The sequence below is a fragment of the Mesoplodon bidens genome (genome assembly GCF_964165515.1).
Source record: "Mesoplodon bidens genome assembly, contig: HAP1_SCAFFOLD_84, whole genome shotgun sequence".
Lineage (NCBI taxonomy): Eukaryota > Metazoa > Chordata > Mammalia > Artiodactyla > Ziphiidae > Mesoplodon > Mesoplodon bidens.
Genome location: NW_027672468.1, coordinates 1,377,487 through 1,404,906, shown reverse-complemented (window position 1 = coordinate 1,404,906; position 27,420 = coordinate 1,377,487). Strand labels below are relative to the sequence as shown.

General features: G+C 50.4%; 1 protein-coding gene across 1 annotated transcript; it reads left to right on the top strand.

Moving 5' to 3' along the window:
• Positions 1-23,660: 23,660 nt before the first annotated feature.
• LOC308610169 (exocyst complex component 7-like) lies at positions 23,661-25,724 on the top strand (the record flags this gene model as incomplete). Its single annotated transcript, XM_081259416.1, has 4 exons — positions 23,661-23,755; positions 23,964-24,029; positions 25,178-25,359; positions 25,556-25,724. Exons 1-4 carry the CDS (start codon positions 23,696-23,698, stop codon positions 25,722-25,724), a joined length of 477 nt encoding a protein of 158 aa, XP_081115542.1. The 5' UTR covers positions 23,661-23,695.
• Between the last annotated feature and the right edge of the window lie 1,696 nt (positions 25,725-27,420).

Genomic DNA, 27,420 nt, shown 5'->3' with positions numbered 1-27,420 from the left:
GGGCCCCCACTTGCCACCCTGGGGTTCATTCACCCCGCCCTGTGCCTTCCCTCCAATGCAGGTTGGGGCTGAGGGAGGCCATCAGGGCAGACGGAAGACGGGGTGCCCAGACCCTACAGCTCCAGCCTGTGAGGAATCAACGTACCAGAGTTATGATGGGGAAACTGAGGCACAGCAAATATGTGACACTCAGCAGGCACCTTTCAACCCCCTCACCTCAGCTTTGCCTGGAACCCATCTCTCCCCCGAGCCCACACCTGGCCCCCCCAGCACGCTCTTGTGGTGCACAGCCCCTTCCCCCAGCACTCACGCGCGTGGACACACACACACGCAAACACACACACACACAGAAACGTGCACTGTCCTACACAATCCTGTCCAGCCTCCACGGGCCCCTTTCTCCTGAAGCCCCTTTCTTTCCTTGCACTGGAGGCTGGCTCCAGGCTTACATGGCATTCCCCCACCAACTTGCTGCTTTCCCTTGCTAATTATTCCAAATATTTCAGAAGAGTGCGCACACTGCAGGGCCAGCCGGGTTGGGGTCTTACAGAGCTCAGGAGGCAGCCCACCCCCTTCCCACCGCTTGCTGAGGAGGCTGCCCCAACCTCCCTCTGAGACTCCCTTCACTCCCTAAGCAACGACTCCCTCCCTCTCCCCACCACCCTCCGGCCTTCCTCCCCACGCTCCCCAGCACTGGGGGAACATGGGGGCTCCAGGCTCTCCACTGGTCCCCAGGCTCAGCCTCCAGCCCCTGCCAAAAGGGGTACACCCTGGATTGACAGGTGGGGCCGGTCACTGTCCCCCCTCCTCACCCTCTGCCTGGGCCCATGCTGGGGGAAGAGGGGCAAGGTCAGGGGCTGGCAGAACTGCCTGCCAGGTAAGGAAAGGCTGAAGAAGCTTCTGGATGCCAGGAAGAATCACCAGGAGCTCCTGAAAATCCCTATGCTTGGGACTAGCGTCTCTGTGTTGAGACACAAATACTGGCACTTTTAAGGGTCCGTGGATGCTGCCAACGAGCAGCCAAAGCTAAGAGGGGGCTCCGAAGCGGCCGGAACACAGGGCTTCACACACCCTTTCAGCAGGCAGCGTTTGGGGGTTGGCGGTGGAGGGGGCGGGAAGCGTGAGTGGATCCTGTCCCTCCTATTCATCCCTGCCCCGGCCCTTGGCTGGGTGGCTTTTTCAAAAAACGTTCAGTGACTCCGTATTTATTTAGAGATTCAATGTAATCCCAGTCAATATATATTTTGCGCCATTAACAGTAAGTTGCAGACAGGCTGCCCCATTAGCACTAGTTACTTTAGTGTGTGTTTCCTTAGAACAAGGACACGCCTCCATAATCCCAGTACCACCATCACAATCAGGAAATGAACAGTGACCTGGTAATCCCATGTAACCGCAGACCCCCTTCACGTCTTGCAGATCACCCCAGTAATGCTCCTCTCCATTCCAGCATCCCAATCCAGGACCCCATGTTGCACTGAGCTGTCCTTTCTCTTTTGCCCTGTGTGGCTTTGAGCCCATGACTCAAGCTCTCTGGGCAGGTTTCGCATCTCCTTTGATCTCCACTTTTGAGGTGAGAAGCCCTTCAGCCACTTCACCCTCAGGTGTGGTACAGTCCCTTCCCAAAGCAAGAAGCCAGCTTTCTGTATCCTCACTTTCCACCTCTTCCCTATCCTCCCTCCCCCATGTATGCCCAGCCAGGAAAGGAATGAGGGGGAAAGTTCAGGAACTCAGTCTTTGGGGACCCTCCCCATTTGCCCACGGGACAGGCCACCCCCAGCTCTAGTGACTGGAAGGACCCCGGAATGGGATTCCATGCTGGCCTGAAGCAAATGCACCAGGCCTCCTGAAGAGCTGAGCTGGGGGCTGGAAACACTCTTCTCCTCACCTCTGCGCCCCTCAACATACTGGGCACCCAGACTTGCAGAAGGAATTAGGTGAGCTGGAGGGCAGGAAAGAAGGCCTGTGAGGGCGGGTGGGAGGAGATGGTCAGGAGTCAGGCGAGCTTCCATCCCCGGGCTGAGGCCCAAAGGTAAACAGGTGTATTTGGACTCCTGTCAGACAGGAGTGGGCTGGCCGTGCGTGGCAGGCCAGGGCCTATCAGGGGTGGGGCTGTGGAGAGGGTCTGCATTAACAATGGGGTGGGAGAGGGGCCCCAGGTCCTGCTGATATTCTTGTGTGATGAAGAGGAAAACACAGGTGACAAGGGAGGGGAGGCACTTGGAAAGGGGAGGGTGCTTTGTGAGGCCACCCAGGCTGGGCCTGCGCTGGCCAGTGTGAGCCAAGGAGGTGCATGGAAGCCCTGGGGGATCACCTTCCTCCGGGGCACGTGTGTCCAGCCCACTCTGAGGCTCCAAGGTGGGACAGGTCAGACCCACCGTGACTGGCATGCTGGGCCTGAGCTTTCCCTGTGAGTGCAGGAGCCGGGAGGGAACAGCTGAAGGGTAGGGTCCCCCAGAAGCCAGCCAGGCTGAGCGGCAGGGGAGGGGAGGCGGGGTACACATTAACCAAGTCGGGAGACAGGGCCGCAGGTCTCGCTGCTGCCCCCCGACTCCAGCTCCCAGCAGAGCCCTGTCGCCCAGATGCTGATCTGAGGGCAGGACAGCAGCCTGGGTCCGAGCCCCACACCCTTTCCTCCTTGAAGGAAGCAGCTCGCTGAGCTCCCAGGAAAGCAAGAGCTCCAGGAACTGGGGAGCGCAGGCTGCTTGCACACATCCCACCCTACCCACGGCCCCCAAGACCCTTTGAAGCCACAGTGGATTGCTGGCAACACTCCCAGGGCTGCTATTCGCCCAGGGAATTAAGCTGAGGCTGAGAGGCTGCCAACTGGTCTCCGCCCTTCACCCAGCCACCCCACTTCTATCAGTGGCTCTGCCCCCTTTCCCAGACCACCCTGAACCCCGCTCCTGCCTCACTCTGCGTACCAAGCCCTATGCCCAACCCTAGCAGCATCCCAGTTCCCTCCAACTTGCTTAAAGTGAACTGTGGGCGGGGGAGGTGGGAGGGGAAGGGTGGCATGCAGACCCCGCCTCTGAGAGTTTCAGCCTCAGAAGCCCATGAGTCTGCACACCCCTGTGGGCAGATAACCTGCCGCATTCCTACATTTGCTACATCCAGCACAGGGCCCGGCATTTTAAGTATTGAATGAATGAATGAGCTGCTGAGCAGATCATCAAAAGGTGGAAAAACAGCCAAGTCGCCTTGGAAAAATGTGACCGCAGACAGTAAACACTAAGGAGTTCTCGGCCACTGGGCCCCGGGTGCTTCCTGATGCCCCAGGGGTGCAGAGCATTCAGCCAGGGGAGGCCTCTGAGGAAACCCCACCCTGCCCTGTCCTGGAAACAATTAAGAGGCCACCCTTGCTGACTCTGTGGGCTTGGGTGAGGTAATAAAGGAGGGAGTAGGGCCCTGAGTGCCAGCTGAAGCTTGAGTGGGGCGTGTGGCTGGTGTGAGCCAGGGGAGGGCGGAGGGAGGGGGGATCTGGGACAAGAGGGAAGGGATGGAGGGCAGCGGGAGAGGCCTGGCCTTTCTCATTCTCATCTGCTCCTTTGTGGTCCCCAGCTCCCCTGGAGCCTAGGCCCTGGGGATAAGGATCACAGAGGCCCAAGATGCAGGGTTGGTGCGGTGAAACCAGTATTCAACCCCTTCACACGCATATCTTTTATTAGCCCACCCAAGTCCACAGGGTCAGCAAATGGCCTTTGACATGTTTGCACCCGACAACAAGGTCACCAGGTCAGAGCTGTGCCCAGCTCAGCTGTCCCTGCTGGGCTCACCCCACTGTACACCAGGATAGGCTCTGAGGCCACTGAGCTTGACAGCTGTGGAGCCCAGCTACTCAGGGTCCAAACTGGGGCTGGGAGCTCTGTGAGGGGCCCGAGAGACCCTGGTGCCGGCTGTTTGGCTAAAGATGAAGCCTGGCCTGATGGAGATGGCCCGGGAGGCTGGGCCCAGAGTTGGCACTGTGCCACAGGGCCGGGTGGGCTTGGGCCTACAGTTCAAGGCCAGTTTTGGAGAGAAGGGTGGGGTGTCCAGGTGTGGTGGGCGGACCTCACAGGAGGCTGGAGCTCAACCCCCAGCCACATTCCCTGGCTCTATTTCATGTGTGGGTTCTATTACGAGGGGGATTAAGGGTCTCCCAGACAAAGAGGAAGAGAAACAGCAACTAGACCCAACGACCTCCATGCAGGGAGAAGTGGGTCACAAAGAGAAGGCAAACCCCACCCTGGCCCCCCAACCAAATGCTCAGCTCAAAGGCCCTCACCCTTGGGTCCAGGAAGCTTTTTTCTGTAGGACAAGTCACCTCCCAGACTCCTCTACGAAGATGACCCGTGGTGACCTCTAAAGGGACTTGGGAAGAGACAGGTATATGTGACAACCAAAGATGTGGCTACAAAATGAAAATGAATCCCACCTGGAGAAATGGAGGACCGTGTGAAGGAGTGGAGAGAGACAGACATGTGTTGAATTCACAGGGAATGAATAACCATATGGATTAGTAAATGAAGTGGAGCCATTTGGGGGAGGGGGGAGATGACAATGGCGTTAGTCCTGTCCTGTGGAGGTCACCACAGGTTATGAAGTGGAGATGGTGGAATCCGTTGGCGAACAAACATGATGCTCAAAACTGGAAGGAGATAGAGCCAGGACTAAGACACAGTCCCAGGGGACCTGGTGAATGTAAAGGCTGCAGCCCAGGTGCACAGACTCTTCCAGAAGGGAGACCAGAGAGGAGAGCAGAGAATAAGGAGCCTGGAGAAGGGTCACCATTAGGGCAGGAGGGAGCCCTTTCCCCCACACACTCCCCCCCCACCTCGCCCCCTACACTCACCTACATGGACGCACCTGTTCCTGGCTGGCCCCGCCCCACGGAGCCTGCATTGAGAGTCAACAGGCCAGAGTGGGCTCCGGAAGGAAGGAAGCCAGCATTCGCCCAAGGAAGGCCTGTGGCCTCCCACAGGGCATTTCATTAGCACGACAGGGGTATAACCCAGACTCGGAGAGCAGGCAACAAACTCCGAGCTCAGATCAAGGTGAAAGGGAGGAAAGGTCGGGCAGTGATGAAGACAGGACCAAGGGAAGCTTTTTTTTTTGTGTGGGCCTCTCACTGCTGTGGCATCGGAAGGCAGACCCTCAACCACTGCGCCACCAGGGAAGCCCTAAGGGAACCTTTTTTAAGATGGGGTGACCTGCGTGTGCTTGAAGGAAGGAAGGGGCTAGCCTGGGGAGAGGGTGAATTGTAGATGCTGGGGAGATGGGACGCTGGGAGAGCAAGGACAGACCCTTCTGGTGGGAGCAGGAGGCAAAGGGTCTCAGAGGAGGCAGGAAGGTTGAGCTCTGCCATAGCCCAGGGCAGCAGTCACTCTGCAGTGCCTCTTGCTTGCAGAGGGAAGAAGAAGGTGGCAGGGAGGGGGTGGGGTGAGGAGTAGCGGGGGCGGGGGCTGTGCCGGGATGCACAAGAGGATTGTGGGACCTCTGGTTCCAGCTCCAGCTAGAGGGCAGCGCAATGGGAGTAAGGAGGGAGGAGAGATCTGGAGGGACGTGGGAGGGCACTCAGGAGCCGGGGACACGAAAAGGAGGAATGGGAACAAGGGGAGGCCAGCCTTGGCCCTTGAAACTCTGCAATGGGCCAGCCCCGCTGGCATGTCTGCCTCCAGCTGGCAGGACTCAGGGGGATTCCCAGCTGCAGGGAGGAAGGCCAGGGTCCCAGGTGCTGGAAACCCTGGTCAGTCATCACCTGGTTGCTTGGTCAATGTTTCCTTTCGTCTGTGGACCTGAGTCTGCGTGGACACAAAGATGGGTGAGACCTGTTCTTAGAGAGATTTCCCAACCCACTGAGCTGGGTGGCGGCGTGATCTTGCCAGGACAACTCTCCAATTTCACTCCCACGATCAGGCAGAGGGGTTCTCTCAGGGCTCGGATGCCACAACAAGAGATGACTGGGGACTAGTGGCCGGCAGTGCCATCGTCCCCTGAGTGGGGAATGCAGCATGAAAGAGAAGGGAAATGGGGAGTTCGGCTGGGGGTACAGAGAGTTTGAGGCACATGTGGCACAGTTGAGGGGTGGCTGAGGGCCTTTTGGGTAATGAAGGATGGCTCTAGGAGACTCAGCTTGAAAAAGGAACCACACTGTGTGAGCAGAGCCCAGTCAGCCCCTCCTGGCCCCTCGACTCCCCAAGCAACATTTTGATTTCTACCGCCATAGGTCAGCTTTTCCTATTCTACAATTTCATATAAATGGCATCATACACTTTTACTCTGTGTTTGGCTTCTTTCACTGAACATATTATTTTTGAAATTTAACTACATTGTCACATGCATCAGTAGTTTGTTCCTTTTCACGGCTGAGTAGTATTCCATCAGATGACTATAGCAATTTGTTTATGCATTCTCCACTAGATGGATACCTGTGCTGCTTCCAGTTTGGGGCTATTGTATTTTTTTTTTTTTTGCGTTATGCAGGCCTCTCACTGTTGTGGCCTCTCCCCTTGCGGAGCACAGGCTCTGGACGCGCAGGTTCAGTGGCCATGGCTCACGGGCCCAGCCGCTCCGTGGCACGCGGGATCCTCCCAGACCGGGGCACGAACCCGCGTCCCCTGAATCGGCAGGCAGACTCTCAACCACTGCGCCACCAGGGAAGCCCCAGTTTGGGGCTATTGTAAATGAAGCTGCTATGAAAATTATTGTACAAGGTTTTTTGTGGGGTTTTGTTCCGTTTTGTTTTGTTTTTGCTGTACCACACGGCAAGCGGGATTTTAGTTCCCCGACCAGTGATTGAACTTGAGCCCCCTGCAGTCGAATTGCGGAGTCTTAACCGTTGGACCGCCAGAGAAGTCTCAGGGTTTTTTTGTAGTAGGGCTTTTTTAAAAAATCCTTTTCATTTGAAAGGCGCTTGGGAAGAGAAGGCATAAACATGTGTGGCCCAGCTGCCATGCTTCACTGGACTATGCTGAGTTGATTCTTAAAAGGGTCAGCAGGGGGCATCCAGCAAGACGCAGAGAGGACAGGAGTTACAGGCAGAAGGAGAGGAGGTGGGAAAGGGCATGCAGGTGGACACCCAGCTGGCTGGCTCAGTGCAGGGGAGGGTTAGTGAGACTCTTCTCAAGTACACTTCTGGCCATGTCACTCATCTGTGGAGAATCCTACAATGACTTCCCTCGCCTACAGAAGACTCTAAACACCATCAAGATCCGCCCCTGCTCGCCACTCATCTTCCCACCTACCCCTCCCTCCGTGATCAGTCACACTGATGTATCGCCCCAAATCACTGTTTCCTCCCTCTGTCTCCTACCCCTGCCCTCTTCCCTGCGCGAACACCCTCCCACTTCACCTGCATAACTTTTCAGGACCTAGTTTCAGGGTCCCATCATGAGTCCCCAGCTGTGGTCCCCCAGCTGGAAGGACCCTAACATCCTGGTAGAACTCACACCAACCCTTTTTGCACTTCTGCTTGAGAAGGCAGTTGGTTACACATATTGGGGTCCCCAGACTGGTACCCGAACTGAGGACAGCACCAGCGGGGCCACATCCTCAAGGAAGGGTGGGGCAGGCTGGAGCAGTGTCCCCAGCCAATGGCTCTGCCTCCAGCTGGCCAGAGTTCTGGAAAGCCCACCCACCACGGTCCGCTCTTGACCCTGAACCCTTTTATTTGGTGGATCTAGAACTCAGTTTGGGGCATGACCTCCATCACAACCCCTTTTCCTTCTTCACCCCAGCAGTCTGTTGCATGACTCAAGGTCAGAGGACAAGTTCTGGGGGTTCTGTCCTCCTCCTGCCCGGTGCTCATGCCCTTCCCCTGCTGCCAGCACAGACTGCCCAATTCGGGGCTCCTGGCTGCTGTCTGGTATTCAGGTTTGTTGAGGAAGGTCTTGGGCTGAGCCCTGAGCTCCAGGAGCCCACCACATCAGCTGGCTGGGCCGCTGGCAGACCCCAGGATCTTCAAGCCCAGACTCCGGGGGATGAAGGGGCAACGTTGGTCTGTTTGCTCCCTCTGCGGGAGCGAGGGGGCAGCTGGAATGGTCCTCAGTCATAGAGACCTAGACCTTAATCTGCAGGAGGGATTAGGAGCCTTCTGGTATCACCTGCAGAAGAGGAAACTAAGGCACAGAGAGAGGACCCAGCTCTGAGGATGTTAGCACAGATGAGGTTGGCTTCTCCTGGGCACTACTGGCAGGGGACCCATCTGGACATCTGCCAACTCTCCACCCACTGCCATCCTCCAGCGCCCTTTATTTCACCATGTTGGCAGCATGGGCCTCTGCTGCTGGACGGGGAGCTCCAGGAAGGCAGAGGCAGTGCCTGGTTCTCCATGGCACCTGCCAGGAGTTGGGAGTGGAACATGGTGTGTGCTCAACAGAGCATGGCGGAATGGATGGACAGGGTGTGAGTGCACGCCCCAATTCTCAGAGTGACTTAGATCCAGAAGCCAGCACTCTGAGCTGGGCAGACAGTCGAGAGCCAGAGGTAAGGCAGCTCAGCCTGTCTTCCCTGCCCTCAGGGACCCCAGGCCTTGCCTCCCAGCTCACCCCTCTTCCTTGTCCTTATTAAAAAGCCCTTGCTGAAGATGTGATTCTGTGTGGTGCCCTGCCGGTGGTGTACACTGAGAACCGCGTGTGCCCATCACTGGTCTCTGTGCTCATTCACTCATTCAACAAATCTCAGACACATGGGAAGACACTTCCACTGGGTGTGGAGGGCATGCACACAACAGAACACCAAACGCATAGAGCAAGTGGGTCCCAAGAGTGCACCAAGGGACTTCCCTGGCGGTCCAGTGGTTAGGACTCTGCACTTCCACTGCCAGGGGCCCAGGTTTGATCCCTGGTCTGGGAACTAAGATCCCCCAAGCCATGCACAGCCAAAAAAAAAAGATTGCACAGGGGAGGTCCCCCTTCCCAGGCAGGGTCATCTCACTCAATCCCCTGCTTCAGGGCAGCTTTCAAGTCAGGGAAGGAGGCCTCCTGGTTTCCCATGGCAAAGGAAGGATCCATCTGTCCTCAGCACCTTTGGGGGAAGAACTGGCACTCAGCCTGCTCCTGGCAGGACTTTCCTGTGGCCCCTCCCTCCCAGCCAGCAGATCTAGAGTCCCCCCATCCTGGGCTCCACTACCTGAGCAACGCCATTTTCTCTCACTGCCATCTCCCTGTGTCCACTCTAGTTATCATACAGGTCATGACCATAGCCTGCTCACTTAGGTCCCAGCTCCAGGCCACCCTGCTGAGGCACCTCACCAAATACAGTCTAACCCTAGCCGATGCTTGGTCCCAGAGGCCACTCAGCCAGTCTCCTCTCTGGACACCCTGCCTACTTCTCAGCTGCCATAAGGCTGGGCCCTCTTCGTGGGGTCCCTCTTCCCATCCTTCAAAATCCAATCCAGGGCTTCCCTGGTGGCGCAGTGGTTGAGAGTCCGCCTGCCGATGCAGGGGACACGGGTTCGTGCCCCGGTCTGGGAAGATCCCACATGCCGCGGAGCGGCTGGGCCCATGAGCCATGGCCGCTGAGCCTGCACGTCCGGAGCCTGTGCTTCGCAACGGGAGAGGCCACAACAGCAAGAGGCCCGCGTACCGCACAAAAAATAAAAATAAAAAAAATAAAAAATAAAAAAAAATGATTAAAAAAAAAAAAATCCAATCCACACAGTTGTGCCCTCCAAAGTCGCCCTGATCTGCCCAGGGTTCTGCGAACACTGTTTCCCCAAGGCCAGGCCTGGAGACCTTTGTCCCTCCTGTGGCCTGAATTCCACAGGCCAGCAGTGCACCCCAAATTCCCAGATATTTCCTAGAGAACTATCTTACCGCAATCTTAGCCAGTAAGAAAGACAGACACTGTATGATCTCACTTAGATGTGGAATTTAGAAAAACTACCAAACTCAAAGAAAAAGGATCACATTTGTGGTTACAACAAGCAGGGGTGGGGAGAGGGGAATTGGAGGAAGGTGATTAAAAGGGTACAAACTTCCAGTTATCAGATAAATGAGAACTAGGGATGGGGACTTCCCTGGTGGTCCAGTGGCAAAGACACACTCCCAATGCACGGGACCCGGGTTTGATCCCTTGTCAGGGAAGTAGATGCCACGTGATACAACTAAGAGTTCACATGCTGCAACTCAGCATCCCACAACTAAGACCCAGAACAGTCAAATAAGTTTAAAAAAATTAGGGATGTAATGTACAACATGATGACTCTAGTAAACACTGCTATGTGATAGACAGGAAAGTTGTCAACAGAGTAGATCCTGAGTTCTCATTGCAAGGAGAATTTTTTTTCTTTTCTTTTGATTCTATTTGAGATGATGGATGACAACTAAATCCACTGTGGTAATCATTTCACAATACAGTTGACCCTTGAGCAGCAGGGGTTAGAGGAACTGACCCTAGGGCAGTGGAAAATTCACACAGTACTTTACAGTTGGCCTTCCCTATCCACAGTACTATTGTGTACTACCGTAGTATGTACTCATTGAAAAAAATCCAGGTATAAGTGGACCCCCAGTGTTCAAACCCATGTTGTTCAAGGATCAACTGTATGTGTCAATCAAACCATCTTGCTGTACACCCTTTGTTTTTTGGGGTTTTTTTGGCTGCACCGGAGGGCATGTGGGATCTTAGCTCCACCACCAGGGATCGAACCACACCCCCTGCATTGGAAGTGCCTAATCTTAACCACTGGATCACCAGGGAAGTCCCAACACCTTATAGAGTGATGTATGTTAATTATTTCTCAATAAAACTGCAGAAAATAAATTAATTTTAAAAAGCCAGCAGAAGGGGTCCAGTGCACCCTGCGCAGGCTGTGAGCCCGTTAAGACAGGCTCCCCTCTCTTTCTCCCCATGCCTACAGTAGCCCCTGGGGTTAATGAAAAAAACGATTGAACCTGCCCCCTCCCCACAAAGATTCACCTGCCTGGCAGGAAGGCCTATGTGAGGGCGCTTCCAGGCAAGCCCCTTCCAGCAGGCAGAGGGAAGATGCGGGTGGGTCCATCCCTGAGGCTGGCGTCTCCACTCGCCCAAGCCCAAGGCCAGACGGGTCAGGGGGCTCTAGGCGCAGAAAAAGCGCTGAGTCATGTTCCGGGCACGCGACACCCAGAGATCGGGGGCCTTCCGCGCGTGGGGATGCGGGTACGCGAGCGCGCCCGGGGCTGCAGGGTGCGCGGGTGCGCAGGCCGCCCACCTGCGTGTGCGGGGCTGTGGGAGCGCGCCCCAAGCGGCGGGGGCGCGCGGGTCGCCCGGCTATGCGATGACCGCAACCTGTCCACCGGCGTCCTCAGTTACCAGGAGTTTCAGGGCCGGAGTGCGGCGGGTGTCAGCGCCTGACGTCACCGCTGCCCGCCGGCCCAGACCGTCCCTTCGGGGCCCGTTTGGGGAATGGCGGAAGGGGAGCCCCGCAGAAAGGCCCCGAACGTCGGCCCCAGCCACCCTGTTAGTGCCCCTCTTCCCGCAGGTTCCCTCCTCCGTGTCCTCTCAAGATTTGTCCTCATTTATTTGCTTTCCACGTTCCTCTCCTTTTCAGGGCCCCATTTGCTCCCGTCTTTTCTGTTTCCAGCCATCCACCTGCCTTTAGAGCTCTCTCCTCCTTTCCTTGCACCCCCCGGAGATTCTCGGAAGCGGTGGGAGAGGGTCGCGGTGGAAAGGTACCGGAGGGCGTCGGGCGCCCCCTCGCGGCCCACTTTTCCCGGCCTGGCCTCCGGCCTGGGAGGCGACCGGCCACTCGCCACCCCCAAGCCCCCACCTCCTACCCGCCCAGGTCTGGCGTTCAGCTTCTTGGTTAGCGGGAGCCGCGCGCCCCCCAGCGGCACAGCCACATCCTCAAAACCCACTCTCTGGGTTCTTGAAAGTGGAAAGTGGCTTCCAGAAAAAAGCACCTTGAGACTGAAGATAAGCAGGCTGGGGAAGAGGCAGATGTTGCTGCTAGCTAAGGTAGAAGGAAGAGTAAAGTGTCAATTTTTTTAATAGCTGTTTTGCTATTTTTTTAATTTTTAAAATTTTATTTGATAGTAGAGTATATTTGATTTACCATGTTGTGTTAGTTTCAGGGGTACAGCAAAGTGACTCCTTTATACATATACATATATCCATTCTTTATCAAATTCTTTTCCCATGTAGCTTATTACAGAATATTGAGTAGAGTTCCCTGTGCTCTACAGAATGTCCTTGTTGATTATCTACTTTATGTACAGTAGTGTGTATTTGTTAATCCCAAACTCCTAATTTATCCCTCTCCGCCCCACATTTCTCCTTTGGTAACCATAAGTTTGTCTGTGAGTCTGTTTCTGTTTTGTAAATAAGTTCAGAAAAGTCTCAAAATTCTTCACCCATTTTTCCATAGAGTTAGCACAGGGATGTGCTGGGAAGTGTGCAGTTTGAAATGGAGGGAAACGTGTGTGTTTTGGGACAGGGGCAGAGGTGGGGGAATCGAGCCACGAGTAAAGGGACAGGGAGGGAGCAGTAGCCACGAGGAATCATCTGGCCTTGGTGGACTGGGCCTCCCCAGCTGGCCTTCGGCCAGGCCTTAACCCTGGGATCAGAAGAAAATCCCTGCCGTCCTCCAAGCCCCACTGACGAGAGTTTAAAAAGCGAATGGGAAATGTTCCCTCAAGTGTCGGTCCCCCTCCAAATCCAGACAGTGGAGAGCCTCTTGCCTGGCGACCAGGGTCCCTGAGCAAAGGCTCACCAGGCCCAGGGACAGCAGCAGGGCTGTGACACACAGACTCCAGCAGCAGGGAAGTAGCTGGGTGCCTCCTTGACCCACTCTCTCTCTTTGGGACCCGAAAGGCTGAGTCCTTCAGGGTCTCCCCAGGTGGGACGGTGGCTGTGGGCCTGAAGTGTTCCAGCTAGTCCCAGGAGGGTCATTCTGATGTATCTGTGTGAGCCAGCCTGCCACATGATGAAGGATAAAAATGGAGCATCTGCTTCCTGGCTCTGGCATCTTCCAGACACTTCTGTGCACCCTGGTTCCCCCTCCCATTAAAACAAAAATACTCACCTCCCCCCGCAGTACACACAGGTGGTTGTGAGGACTCGGAGGTGACCATTTTAAAGGCTCAGCATGGTGCCGGCACATGGTAGCACTCATACCTCAGGCTTACTTCCTGGTCTGTAAAATGTGGTCAGTGTCACTCATGTGTTCCCCTCAGCCAGTGCCTTGTGGCCTCCGCTCTTTAAACAATCCATCAGCATTTGGGTCTCACTACCTCTTTTTTCCTTTAATTGAAGTATAGTTGATTTACAATGTTGTGTTCGTTTCAGGTGTACAGCAAAGTGATTCAGATATATATATTTTTTTCTTTTTCAGATTCTTTTCCCTTATGGGTTATTACAAGATATTGAGTAGAGTTCCCTGTGCTATACAGTAAGTCCTTGTTGGTTCTCTATTTTATATATAGTATTGTGTATATGTTCATCCCAAACTGCTAATTTATCCCTCCCCCCTTTCCCCTTTGGCAACCGTAATTTTGTTTTCTATGTCTGTGAGTCTGTTTCTGTTTTGTAAATAAGTTCATTTGTATCATATTTTAGATTCCACATATACCTGATATCATGTGGCATTGGTCTTTCTCTGTCTGACTCCACTTAGTATGATAATCTCTAGGTCCATCCATGTTGCTGCAGTGGCATTATTTCATTCTTTTTATGGCTGAGTAATATTCTATTGTATATAGAATAGATGTATAGCACATCTTCTTTATCCATTTATCTGTCGATGGACATTTAGGTTACTTCCATATCTTGGCTATTGTAAATAGAGCTTCAGTGAACACTGGGGTCCATCCTTGATCTTTAAGAATGACCTCAGTGGATGGGACCAGGGCCAGGCCACTCAGGATGCTGTCGGTGACTCAGGACTGTTTTGGGGGCAGACAGCAGGAGTTGGTGAGGTTCCAAAGTTCTAGATAAATCAACAATTTGGATCTCAGAACACATTTCTAGGGTACTTCCCTGGCAGTTCAGTGGTAGGGCTCTACGCTTCCACTGCAGGGGGCACAGGTTCAATCCCTGGTCAGGGAACTAAGATCCCATAAGTTGTGCAGCACAGCCAAAAAAAAAGTTCTATGCAGAAATCAATTTAGTTCTTAATATACTCCAGCTATAGCTGGAAAGGCCAGCCAAGGAAGGGCTGGGGTGGACACTGGTTAACATCCCTTGAGCACCTGTTATGTGCTGGGCTCCTTATATTAGCTGTGTCACCTAATTCCCGTGAAATGTTATTTAGAGGGTCCCTCCCTTGGCTGAAGTCACATGGCTCATGGGTGGCAGGGCTGGGAGCAGATGAGCCCATCTGACCTCACACCTGGTTCTCACTCTCCCTATCTCTGCCGTTATCGCCCTGGCTGTGATTGTCACAGGGGTCAGCAACCACGTGGAACACACTCCTATGGGAACACGTGTCCAAAGCCAGACCCCCACCTGCTCCACAGACCTCTCCTGGCACCTCCCCTGGGTAAGGGGACAAGTGAGGGTGGGAGGCTGGGGCGGGGGTCCCCAGAGGGGCAGGAATGGTCACTGATTCTCTCCAGCCACATCTCTGTGGGGTGTTTCTGCCCCTCCTGAGTGTGTTGCTGTAATTCTCAGGGCAGATAGTCTCACGGTGGCCTCAAAAAAGTACACCTGCCCTCTTTCCCCTGCTTCCCCATTCTGGAACACATACCCACCAGTTTCTCTCAGCATTTTGGTCCTCCCTCCAGGCCCCTGCTCCTCCCTTGCCCTCCTGGATTTAGCTGTCACACACTTATTTGTTTCTCACAGATTTGCTGGGCATCCTCTCTGTCAGGCCAAGGCTGGGTGCTCTAGACAGCCCTTTAGAAGGCTGGCCCAAGGTCTTCCTCTCACCTAGCTTTCCTCTCGCTTTTGTCACTCAACTGTGAAGAACAATTGCTTCATGCCTGCCTCTGATCTGCCTTCAGCAAGGCTCCCTTGTCCTGGCCACTCCTCACTCCAGCTCTTGCCTGTGAGGTCCGTCTTCTAGGCGTGGCCACTTAACAGGCTCCACTGGAAGGACTGTGGTCCAGCCTTCCAGCCCTCCCTTTCCAAGCTCACTTTGCCTCCATCCCTCAAGCAGGCATGGATCCCCAAGTGATGTCCCAGCCTTTTTGAGGACCTTCATTCAAACCAGTTTACTCTGGGGACATTCAATTTGCAGTTGTGAAAATAATGTTAAAGCTCACCTGAAAAAAATAAACAAAATTAGAATATCTAGGAAGTTTTTATTAATTAAAAAAAAGGGGAAGACGGAAGGGTATGCCCACCAAATATTAAATTAAATATAATTAAGTCATAAAGCTACATTACCTTAGCTGGTTTGGTACTGGTGCTGAAATAGGTAAAAGCAGTTCATTTGAATAGAATATGCCCCAAATATCTATGGGGAGTTATTTATGATATAGGTGGCGTTTCAAACCAGTGGTTGAATAATTATTGAAAAAATGATATTGGGACAATTGGGTGTCCATCCAGGAAAATATGCAGATGGCTCAATGTTGTAAACATTAAAAAAAAGCAGATGAAGAAAAAGGAAGAAATTAGTAGAAAAAAACAAGAGCGTTTTTTTTAAAAAAAGAAAGGGCTTCCTTGGTGGTGCAGTGGTTAAGAATCCGCCTGCCAATGCAGGAGACATGGGTTCGAGCCCTGGGTCGGGAAGATCCCACATGCTGCAGAGCAACTAAGCCCATGCGCCACAACTACTGAGCCTGTGCCCTAGAGCCCATGAGCCACAAGTACTGAGCCTGTGTGCCACAACTACTGAAGCCCGCATGCCTAGAGCCTATGAGAAGACCGTGCATCGCAATGAAGAGTAGCCCCCACTCGCTGCAACTAGAGAAAAGCCCGCATGCAGCAATGAAAACTCAACGCAGCCAAAAATAAATAATTAAAATAAATACATTTATTAAAACAGAAAAAAAGAAAAAAGCTTAGACCTGGGCAAGCCTTTACAAGCAAGGCACAAAACCAAAAATCTATAAAATATAAAGTCTGATCAATATGAATAAATTAAAAAATTAAAACACTAGTAGAAAAAAATTAGCAAAAACCAAAATCTAAGCCACATAATAACATAAAAGGAAAAATATTTTCCACATAAATGTTAAAGGCTAATTTCTTTAATATATAAAGAATTCTGGGCTTCCCTGATGACGCAGTGGTTGAGGGTCTGCCTGCTAATGCAGGGGACACGGGTTCGTGCCCCGGTCCGGGAGGATCCCGCGTGCTGCAGAGCAGCTGGGCCCGTGAGCCACGGCTTCTGAGCCTGCGCGTCTGGAGCCTGTGCTCCACAGCGGGAGAGGCCGCAATGGTGAGAGGCCCACACACCGCGATGAAGAGTGGCCCCTGCTTGCCACAGCTAGAGAAAGCCCTCACACAGAAACGAAGACCCAACACAGCAAAAATAAATTAATTAATTAATAAACTCCTACCCCCAACATCTTCTTTAAAAAAAAAAAAGAATTCTGAAAAACTAATATGGCCATTAAACAAGAAAGATACTCAACTTTTTTTAAAATATATTTATTTATTTATTTATTTTTGGCTGTGTTGTGTCTTCCTTGCAGAGTGCGCGTTTCTCTCCAGTTGCGGTATGCGGGCGTCTCTTTAGTTGTGGCGCACAGGCTCCAGAGCACAAGGGCTCTGTAGTTTGCAGCACGCAGGCTCTCTTGTTGAGGCACGTGAGCTCAGTAGTTGTGGCACACGGGCTTAGTTGCCCCACGGCATGAGGGATCTTAGTTCCCTGAACAGGGAAGAACACCTGTCTCCTGCATTGTAAGGTGAATTCTTTACCATTGGACCACCAGGGAAGTCCCTCAACTTACTTTTTTTTAAAAGGATTTTATTTATTTATTTATTTATTTTTGGCTGCATTGGGTCTTCACTGCTGTACGCAGGCTTTCTCTAGTTGCAGCGAGCAGGGGCTGCTCTTTGTTGTGGTGCACGGGCTTCTCCTTGCAGTGGCTTCTCTTGTTGCAGAGCACAGGCTCTAGGCGCACAGACTTCAGTAGTTGTGGCACTTGAGATCTAGAGCTCAGGCTCAGTAACTGTGGTGCACGGGCTTAGTTGCTCTGAGTCATGTGGGATCTTCCCGGACCAGGGCTTGAACCCACGTCCCCTGCATTGCCAGGCGGATTCTTAACCACTGTGCCACCAGGGAAGTTCCTCAATTTACTTTTAATTGAAGAGAAAAATTGAACATGAGATGCCATTGAAAGATTTTTTATTAATAGACTTTATTTTTTAGTGAAGTTTTATGTTTACAGAAAAAAAAATTGTGCAGAAAGTACAGAGTTCCCATATGCCCCTTCTTTTCTTATTGCATTACCTAGGATTTCTAGTATGATGTTGAAAAAGAGTGGTGAGAAGAGGACATCCTTGCCTTTCTCCCAGTCTTACAGTGAAAGCATCTAGTTTCTCACTATTAAATATGATATTAACTGTAGGTTTGTTGTAGATGTTTTTATCGAATTGCAGAAGTTATTCAGTATTCCTAGTTTGCTGAGAATTTTTATTGCAAATGGATATTGGATTTTGTCAAATGCTCTTTTTTTTTGCATTTGTTGATATGATCATATGATTTTTCTTCTTTAGCTTGTTCATGTGATGGATTACCTTAATTGAGTTTCAAATATTGAACCAGTCTTGCATACCTGAAATTAATCCCGCTTAGTCATGCTGTATAATTTATTTTTATACATTGTTGGATTCTATATGCTAACATTTTGAGTATTTTTGCATCTGTATTCATGAGCGGTATTAGTCTATAGTTTTTCTTTCTTGTAATGTCTTTCACTTTTAGTTAAAGACATTAGTACTAGGGTAATTCTGACTTCACAGAATAAGTTTAGAAGTATTCCCTCTGCTTCTATTTTCTGGAAGAGATTGTAGAGAGTCGGTATCATTTCTTCTTTAAATGTTTGGTAGAATTCACCAGTAAAACCATCTGGGCCTGGTGTTTTCTATTTTGGAAGCTTATTAATGACTGATTCAATTTCTTTAATAGATATAGACCTATTTATTTCTCCTTGTGTGAGTTTTGGGAGATTGTGCCTTTCAAGAAATTGGTCCAATTTCACCTAAGTTATCAAATTTAGGGACATAGAATTGTTCACTGTATTCCTTTATTATCCTTTTAAAGCCCATGGGATCAGTAATGATGACCTGTATTTTATTTCTGATATTAGTAGTTTGTGTCTTCTTTTGGTCTTGTTTAGCCTGACTAGAGGTTATCAATTTTATTCATTTTTTCAAAGAACCAACTTTTTTTTTCTTTTTTTTTGGCTGCTCCATGCAGCAGTGAAAGCACAGAGTCCTAACCACTGGACCAGGGAATTGCCTCAAAGAACCAACTTTTGATTTTCTTGACTTTCTCTACTAATTTCCTGTCTTCTATTTCTTTTCTTCTGCCTATTTCAGATTTAATTTGCTTTGATTATGCTTGTTTCCTAAGGTGGAAGCTTAGATTACTGATTTTAGATCTTTCTTTTTGAATGTAACTATTCAGTGTTATAAATCTCCCTCCAAGCACAATTTTCACTGCATCCCACACGTTTTTGTTTTATTTTCCTTTCCATTTAGTTCAAAAATTAAACATGAGGGACTTCCCTGCTGGTTCGGCGGTTAAGACTCCACACTCCCAATGCAGGGGGCCCAGGTTCGATCCCTGGTCAGGGAACTAGAGCCCGCATGCTGCAACTAAGAGCCCACATTGCCACAAATAAAGATCCCACATGCCACAATGAAGATCCCGCTCATGGCACTGTGCTGCAACTAAGACCCAGAGCAGCCAAATAAATAAATATTTTAAAAACTTAAACATGATATGCCATTTTTCATCTATCAGATTGGCCAAAATGTTAAAGCTTGATAATATTTAGTGTGGGTTAAGGTGCTATAAGGGAGTATAAGGCACATTTGTACATTGCTATTGGAAATATAGACTAGTTCAACCATTTTGGATGGCAATTTGTACATATCTGTAAAAATTTAAAAGGGGTATACATTTTGATTTAGCAATTCCACTCTCAGAAGGCTGAGAGCAGAGTGTATGTACATACAGGGGGCAGAGTTTGCAATAGTAAAATACCAGGGAACAACCTAAATGTCCAATAATAGAGACTGCTTCAATATATAATATCTATTCAGTGAAATACTATGCAAAGGCTATGCAAAGAATACCCTGTTATTGAAAGATGGTCAAGGTATACTGTTAAGTGAACATGCAGGCTACAAGAATAGTATGTTTAATGAGATAGCATTTGTGGGGTTTTTTTTTCTTAAGGATAACTTATTCTGTTTATAATATGCTTGGATTTGTATGGATACATCTGGAAAGTCATAACTGCGGTTATATCTTGAACAGAGGTGCTTGGGGCCAAGGAGGAGGTGGGCACTTTCCGTTCTTCACTTTATACCTTCTTTACAGTTTGAATTTTTAACCTTGAATAAGTATTACATTTAATTTGAAGAGCAGATTTAAACCCAAATTGCAGATTTGAGCCCACAGGTGGCTTGAAGGATGCTAAGCATTTCCTTTGCTGTCTCTGCCTTATATGAGAGCATGAGAAAGGCTGCCGATCCCTGGGCTTTGGGCACCCTGGTCCTTTCACTCATTTTATATATAAGAGGATTTCAAGAGAAAAAAAAGAAAGAAAACCCTCCTGACCACTGTGTCAGATGGCACTGTTGATGGCTGGCTGGCGGTTTGTAAATGAAGAAAAGAGAGTCATTTTAATCACTACAGAAAAAATGAAGATTTGTTTTCTTCCTTTTGGTTTTCTTTTTTGGCCATGTGGGATCTTAGTTCCCTGACCAGGGACTGAACCTGAGCCCTTGGTAGTGAAAGTACAGGGTCCTAACCACTGGACTTCCAGGGAATTCCCTAGATTTGTTTTCTTAGATGTGTTTTTATAGAAAGGTAATTTAAACTCATCATCTTTAGAAACTAGAGAAAAAGAATCATCCATCTCCTCTACTTACCATTTTAGTGTTTTGTGGTGTTTTCCTGACTTTTTTTTGCAATGCAGCTATCATATTTTAAATGGCTGTCATCCCAGGGAACATATACTCTTGTGATCTGCTTTTGTGGCTGTTATGTCATACCGTATTCATTTTCAATATTGCTGCAGGGCCAGGAAACATTAATTTAGAGGAATTATATAGCTAATTCCTCAGAAAGAGCACAAAGTCCAGAATTCGGAAGTTACCAAACTAAAGAAGAGGCTGTTGGGACTTCCCTGGTGGTGCAGTAGTTAAGAACCTGCCTGCCAGTGCAGGGGACATGGGTTTGATCCCTGGTCCAGGAAGATCCCACATGCCGCAGAGCAACTAAACCCATGAGCCACAACTATTGAGCCTGCACTCTACAGCCCGCAAGCCAAAACTACTGAGCCCGTGGGCCACAACTACTGAAGTCCACACACCTAGAGCCCATACTCCACAACAAGAGAAGCCACCTCAATGAGAAGCCCACGCACTGCAGCAAAGAGTAGCTCCTGCTCGCTGCAACTAGAGAAAGCCCACACGCAGCAATGAAGACCCAATGCAGCCAAAAATAAATAAAATAAATAAATTTATTTTTTAAAAAAAGAACAGCCTATTGGGGAACAAGCTCTTCCTCCCCCCTCCCTGTGGAAAGAGCATCTCTGTGAGTGGGCAGCTGAGGGCTCCCTGGTGACCTGCACCTTTGTGTTCTGAACAAGTTTGCGAATGAAAGCCAAGCTTCTGAGGCTGCAGCTGAAACAGCACTTGCTCCTTTTGCTAAAGCAGCTTGTGCTGAGCATAGTTGGGGAATTACAGCTTTTACTGAGTCAATGTCCACTTGTCAACATCAGCCTGACATTGGATTGGGAATCATTGGAACTCATCTTTTCATTCTGTCTACCCTTTACTAGATATGGTTGCTATAAAAATAATAACTTGCTTTTCACAGTGGATTTTCTTGAAAATCAGATTGGCAGTTTTGCATAACAACAATCAGAACTCCTAAGCTACCCAGCATGGGGAGACCGAGAACAGCCTTAGCTGTACCGTGTCCTGGCCAGCTGTGCTGACTCAGTGCAGCTGACCTCTCTGAGCCTGACCTTCCTTGTCTGCAGAAGGGAGACAATAGCTGTGCCTGACTGGTGAGTTTATTGTGAGGATTAGACAAGATAACACAAGGTGGGGCTTGTAACAGAGATGGGCAAACAGAAGGCTCTCAACTGAGTTGGCTACCAAATTACCCTTAGAGAAGGAAATTGGAGAAAATATAAAAACCCACACACATGTGTAGTTTATTTACAAAATTGCAGTGATAATATACAAAGCTCAAAGTATTTGTTCACAACCATAGAGGATTTTTATTTTAATTAATTTATTTAGTTTTGGCTGTGTTGGGTCTTCCTTGCTGCGTACGTGCTTTCTCTAGTTGCGGCGAGCGGAGGCTACTCTTCGTTGCGGTGCATGGGTTTCTCATTGTGGTGGCTTTTCTTGTTGCGGAGCATGGGCTCTAGGCATGCAGGCTTCCATAGTTGTGGCTCACAGGCCCTAGAGCGCAGGCTCAGTAGTTGTGGCACATGGGCTTCGTTGCTCTGCGACATGTGAGAACTTCCCGGATCAGGGCTTGAACCCTTGTCCCCTGCATTGGCAGGCGGATTCTTTTTGTTTTGTTTTGTTTTGTTTTGTTTTTTTGGGGTACGCGGGCCTCTCAGTGTTGTGGCCTCTCCCGTTGCGGAGCACATGCTCCAGACACGCAGGTTAATCGGCCATGGTTCACGGGCCCAGCCGCTCCATGGCATGTGGGATCTTCCCAGACCGGGGCACGAACCCGTGTCCCCTGCATCGGCAGGCTGACTCTCAAGACACTGCGCCACCAGGGAAGCCCGGAAGGTGGATTCTTAACCACTGTGCCACCAGGGAAGCCCCATAGAGGATTTCTTCCTGAGACCTATAGAGCAAGATGTTATCAATAGTTTCTGAAGCATTTTTTTGTCTTGTTTTGTTTTTTTGGCTGTGCCGCATGGTGTGTGGGATCTTAGATCCCCCACCAGGGATTGAACTCGGGCCGTGGCAGTGAAAGTGTCGAGTCCTAACCACTGGACGCCAGTGCCACCCTCTAGCCCACTTATTCTTTACTGTGGCCCCTAGCAGTTTAAACTTCTCCCTTCACTTAGTTCTCAGGACTGCACAAGGACCACCTCAGCTAAATCATCCTAGGTATCCTTACACAAGGACTCTGCCTTTTTATCTCCCTCATCTGCAATAGGGCTGCACCTCCTGGATATTTCCTTCATCAGCACTTTCACGGCCACCCACCAGATCTGAAATTGTCCTCTTGCCCCAGAAGAGCTGCCTAATCCTCCTGCAGGCTCTCTGTCCCACTTCTTTCTCCTCTTTGTGGAACTGGGTCCTGGGAGGGCCTTGGGAACTCTATGGCTTGGTGCTCACCAGCGTATGCCTCATCGTCTATCTACCTGTACCTGGATGTCAGGTCCACAGACGAACTGAACAAAGCTGTGTGGCCACTTACTTCCCCAGGGCTGGGGGCAGAGACAGGGTGAACAGGGAAGGGATGGAGGAAGGAGTAACTAGGTTTTGCAGGAGCTGGCTCTGGTGGTGAATCCAGAACATCCATCCCTGCAGGAACCTTGATTCAGGTCCCCCTTCCCGCCCCAGAGCTGTACTTAGAGGAGAGTCTGGGCAGAGGAACTGAGACATTCTGGCACCCTGCAGCAGGGACCCTAGCAGCTCTCCAAGCCTTTCTGATTTCCTCAGAGGCCCTGTGAGCAATGCTCCCCGTGTGTCTGAATACCTGCAGGCAGGCCTCAACCTCTCCTTAACTGACACCACCACCTGGGCCCCAAGCCCTCAGACAGGTCTGGGCTCTTTCAGCCTTCCCCTTGCACTGTTTCCAGATGTAGGAAAACTCCCCGCTGAAGCCACTTCTCTACCCGTCCAGGTCCTCAGCCCCGTCACCCGCCCCCTCCCCCCAGCAGGGTCCTCACCACCAGCAAATAAAACCACACAGTTCTCTACAAAACAGACTGCTTCCAGTGGAGCTTGGGGCTTGCTCTCCGGTCCCATCCAAATCCCTGGGATGGACGCACCGAGAACTCCTGCCACAGGAATTTGGCTGAGCCCCTCCACAAGGCAGGATTGTAGTTATGGGTGCCGCTGGGACCATGGGCGACCACTCTGTCCCCATACGAGGGCTTGCACACAGGGCCCGTTCCATGAGCTTTAGGGCCGAAGGGGGACAAGATTATACAGGCTCCTTGTTCATTAAATGGGCACACATTAGGCGCCTGCTGTGTGATAAGCTCTGTGCTATGCTTTGTGGGGAGTGCGACATCGATGCCTGGATCCAGACTTCGATCTGGAGAAACGAATTCGTCATTGATCTTTGTGAGAAGAGTCAGCCTTCCCACGAAGACGACAAGTGAGTTGTAACTGTTGTGACAATACACCGCTCAAGAGAACCTTCTCTGTTGAGGGTGGAAACCCGCATCAAGGACAAACCCGAACACTGTTCTCTGCCACACCCAAGATGGCCACCTGCCCGGTGCCCCTGTACTGAGTTGCACGCAGGCGCACTCAGCCTGCCACTCCTAACATGGCACATCAGAGCGGCAACTCAGAGCGGGGCCACGGGCGGAAGTGGGTGTGACAGGAATGGGAGCCCAGAGGGCACTCGGAGGCGAGGTACTGGGCAGTGAGAGCCGCTGGGAGGGTCGAAGTCATGATCCCCCCACAGGAGGCGTCCACCTGGCGGCGGGAGATCGAGGACAAGCTGAAGCAGGTGGGGCTGGAGCTGGGGAGGCGGGGGAGGAGGTGAGGGAGGGGGGCGAGATGCGGGCCGGGCCTCTACTCAGGGAGGCGGCGGGAGTGGGAGGGGGCCCTCCCTGCGAGGAGACCTAGTCTCCTAGGGGCGAGGCCGTGGATCTAGGACGCGGTGGTCTCCTTTAGCCTTCGGCTTCTGGTGATGTCCTTGCATGCGCTCCCCCCAGGAGGAGGAGACGCTGTCCTTCATCCGAGACAGACTGGAGAAGAGTGACCAGCTTTCCAAGAACATGGTGAGTAACCCCTCAGCTGGGAGGGCTTCCAGACGCTGGAGGAGAACCCTGCGACCCGGTAGTTCCGGCACCTAAGGCCTGGAGGTGCGGGTCTGGGTAGTGGTGGTGGTAACCTGTGGGTTTCTCTAGCAACAGTGTGACACGTCTCTTAACACTCCCTTCCCCTTGTCCGCCCCTTCGCTGAGGATGCTGCAGCCCCCACTGGCCTGGACTTTCTGCTTTCTGCCTAAGTTCTCCATTCTTCCTTCTCTCCTTCTGAAGACATTTAGTGAGACTGACTTAGGTGGGCTGGGTACTGGCCATGCGTCATCGTCAATTCAAGTGAGGGTTGGACGGCTGGGTTACCACTTCTGAGATTACTGAGGGCAGAAAAAGACTCAGCCTTCACCCCAGAGGGCTTGAGGTGTAAAATGAGCTCTGAAGTCAGAGAGATCTGGGGTCTAGTCCCCGCCCCTCCACCTATTTGTGTGTGGCCCCTGACAGGTAACTCTGAGCCTCAGTTACTTCCTCTGCTAAAACAGACGATGCCAACCTCCAGTGTAACTGTGAAGGTCATAGAAGCCAATGCATGCAGATGCATTTTGCATAGTACCTGGTATACAATAGGTCCTCAGTAAATATGAGTTTCCTTCCTTGTTCCTAGAGAAGACTGGAAAAGCACAAACTGAGCAGATACAAACTTGAGTATGTTTTTAATAATACAGTCATCAGGTGCTAGGCCTTACTTAATGAGATTCACTCTTAGAGAGAAAGGGTTTTGAAGGTACCAGCAATGCATTTGAGGCTACTCTGTATGAAACTATTTCCTGTTCAGTCCAGGAAAGCATCAGAGAGAATAGAGATTGAGATTTGGCTTCAAAGGTTGGAAGGGAAGCCATCCTGAGGTGTTATCTGAGGAGGAGTTAATTTAATGCTTGACTTGCCTTCAAATCAAACTTCAGCCAATTTATTTGGGCCACCTCCTATGTGCCAGGCACAGGGTAGGTTCTGGGGATACAGTGGTGAACAGATATACCCTGTCCCTTCCCTCATGGAGCTTATTGTCTAGAAAACCAGAGAAGAGGCAGCAATTGCCAAAGACCTGGTGGGTGGCAGAAGCAGTGCTGGGACAACCCTGAGGCCTGAGAGCATGGAGCTTCCCCCCGCAGGTGTCTATCCTGTCATCCATTGAGAGTCGCCTTATGAAGCTGGAGAACATCATCCCTGTGCACAAACAGACGGAGAACCTGCAGCGGCTGCAGGAGAATGTTGAGAAGACCCTGTCCTGTCTGGACCACGTTATCAGCTACTACCATGTGGCCAGTGACACTGAGAAGATCATCAGGGAGGGGTGAGCTAGGGCCAGAAGGTCACATTCCTAACGCCTCTTGCACCAGTGGCTGTAGGCCTTGGAAGGGAGGAGTAGATATATTTGAGCCTCGAGTCCCCTGTGTTAATTCTCTTCTCCCCTTTCCAAATACCATTCTCTTGGTCCTTCCTCTTCAACTTCCATCTGCCCAGGCTAATAGGACTTTTCTCCTTTCCAGCCCCCCAGGTAGGCTGGAAGAGTACCTGGGCAGCATGGCTAAGATTCAGAAGGCTGTGGAGTATTTCCAGGACAACATCCCAGACAGCCCAGAGCTCAACAAAGTGGTAAGGGGCCAGCAGAGTGATGTGAGAGGTTTGGGGACACGAGTCACAGCCCTGGTCTCATGAGAGACACTGAACCAGCTTAAAAGAGAATATAGTAGAATAAACAGAAGTATATAATACCATACACATACTGTAGGCATTAAGATCTCTGTCTCAGAAATTACAGGAATACATTTTTATTGCATCTTAATAATTTAACTAAATTATAAGTTAAATATGAAGTATAAGTTTAACATTTGATTTTTATAAATGCATGGGTATTTTTTTATTGTAGCAAAAAATGCATAATATAAAATTTGCCTTTTTAACCATCTTTAAAGGAACAGTTCAGTGACATTAAGTACGTTCACACTGTCGTATAACCATCTCCAGAATTCTTTTCATCATCTCAGACTGAAACCCTGTACCCATTAAACACTAACTCCTCTTTCTCCTCCCCACCAATCCCTAGCCATCATCACTCTACTTTCTGACTCAATGAATTTGACTAGTCAGGGGACCTGCATTCATGTTTTCATATTCAATTTTTTTGTGTCATATCTTTGTGTTTAAGTTTTGGGGTCTTTAGATCACCAGAGGGAGATGGAGAAGGGCTGGGAAGTGAGATTTACTCAATGCATTGAGGAAAGGAGAGAATGCAGACAGGAGAAAAGGTGGGAGCAGAGGCCCAGACATCCCAGCCACTGAGGAACATTAGAGGGCAGGCCAGCTTGGACCCCCAGTCACCTGGCACACCTTCCTGGTGGCACCACAGTTCTTGCCCTGAGGCGTGTGTCTTACCCAGAAGAGGGGGTGGGCTGGGGAACAAAGATGGGAAACTGGCTTTTCTCCCACCCAGAAAGCTGTTGCTTAGAACAGTGCCTCCCAGCTTTTCTCCCATCGTGGCTCCATCAGAAATGAGAATGTTTGTGTGGCACACTGGGGTAAAGTAACTAGCCAGTGGTCTCTGGCTGTACACAGCGCCACCTGGCTACCCGGAGGACTGATAAGATCAATACCTCGGCACACCAGTAATGCAGTGGGCACACACCAGTAAAACCATAATACTGCAGCCCTTGGGTGGGCAGCCTGGACTCAGAGATTGGGATGCCAGGGGCTGGAGAACTTGATTCTTGAGGGTCTCTACCAAGTTTGGATCACAGAGTGAAGAGCTCTGTGCTAGAACTTGGGTGTGGGAGTGGATTAGAGAAGGAGAATACAAAAAATATGCTATAGGTTTACCCTAGGGGACGTACTTTTCATTTAAGCAGAAATGCTCCAACTCCTCTCTCTATTTTTAAAACATCTTTACTGAGATATAATTCACATACCATAAAATTTACCCATTTAAAGTATAAAACGCAGTAGTTTTAGTATAATCACAGAGTTGTGCAACAACACCGGAATAACTTTTATAACATTTTCATTGCCTAAAAAAAGAAATCCATTGGCAGTCACTCTTCTTCCCTTCCCTCCCCCATTCACCCAGCCTCTGGTAATCACTCAGCTATTTTCTGTCTCTGTAAATTTACCTATTCTGGACTTCTCCTGAAAATGGAATCACACAATATGTGACCTTTTGTGTCTGGCTTCCTTCACTTAGCATAATGTTTTCAAGGTTCATCTATGTGGTAGCGTGTGGCAGTGTTTCATTCCATTGTATGGTTGAATAATATTGCATTGTATGGATCTGCCACGTTTTGTTTATCCGTCCATCACTTGGTGGACACTCCACTTTTTGGCTGTTATGAACAGTGTTGCTATGAACCCTTGTGTATGA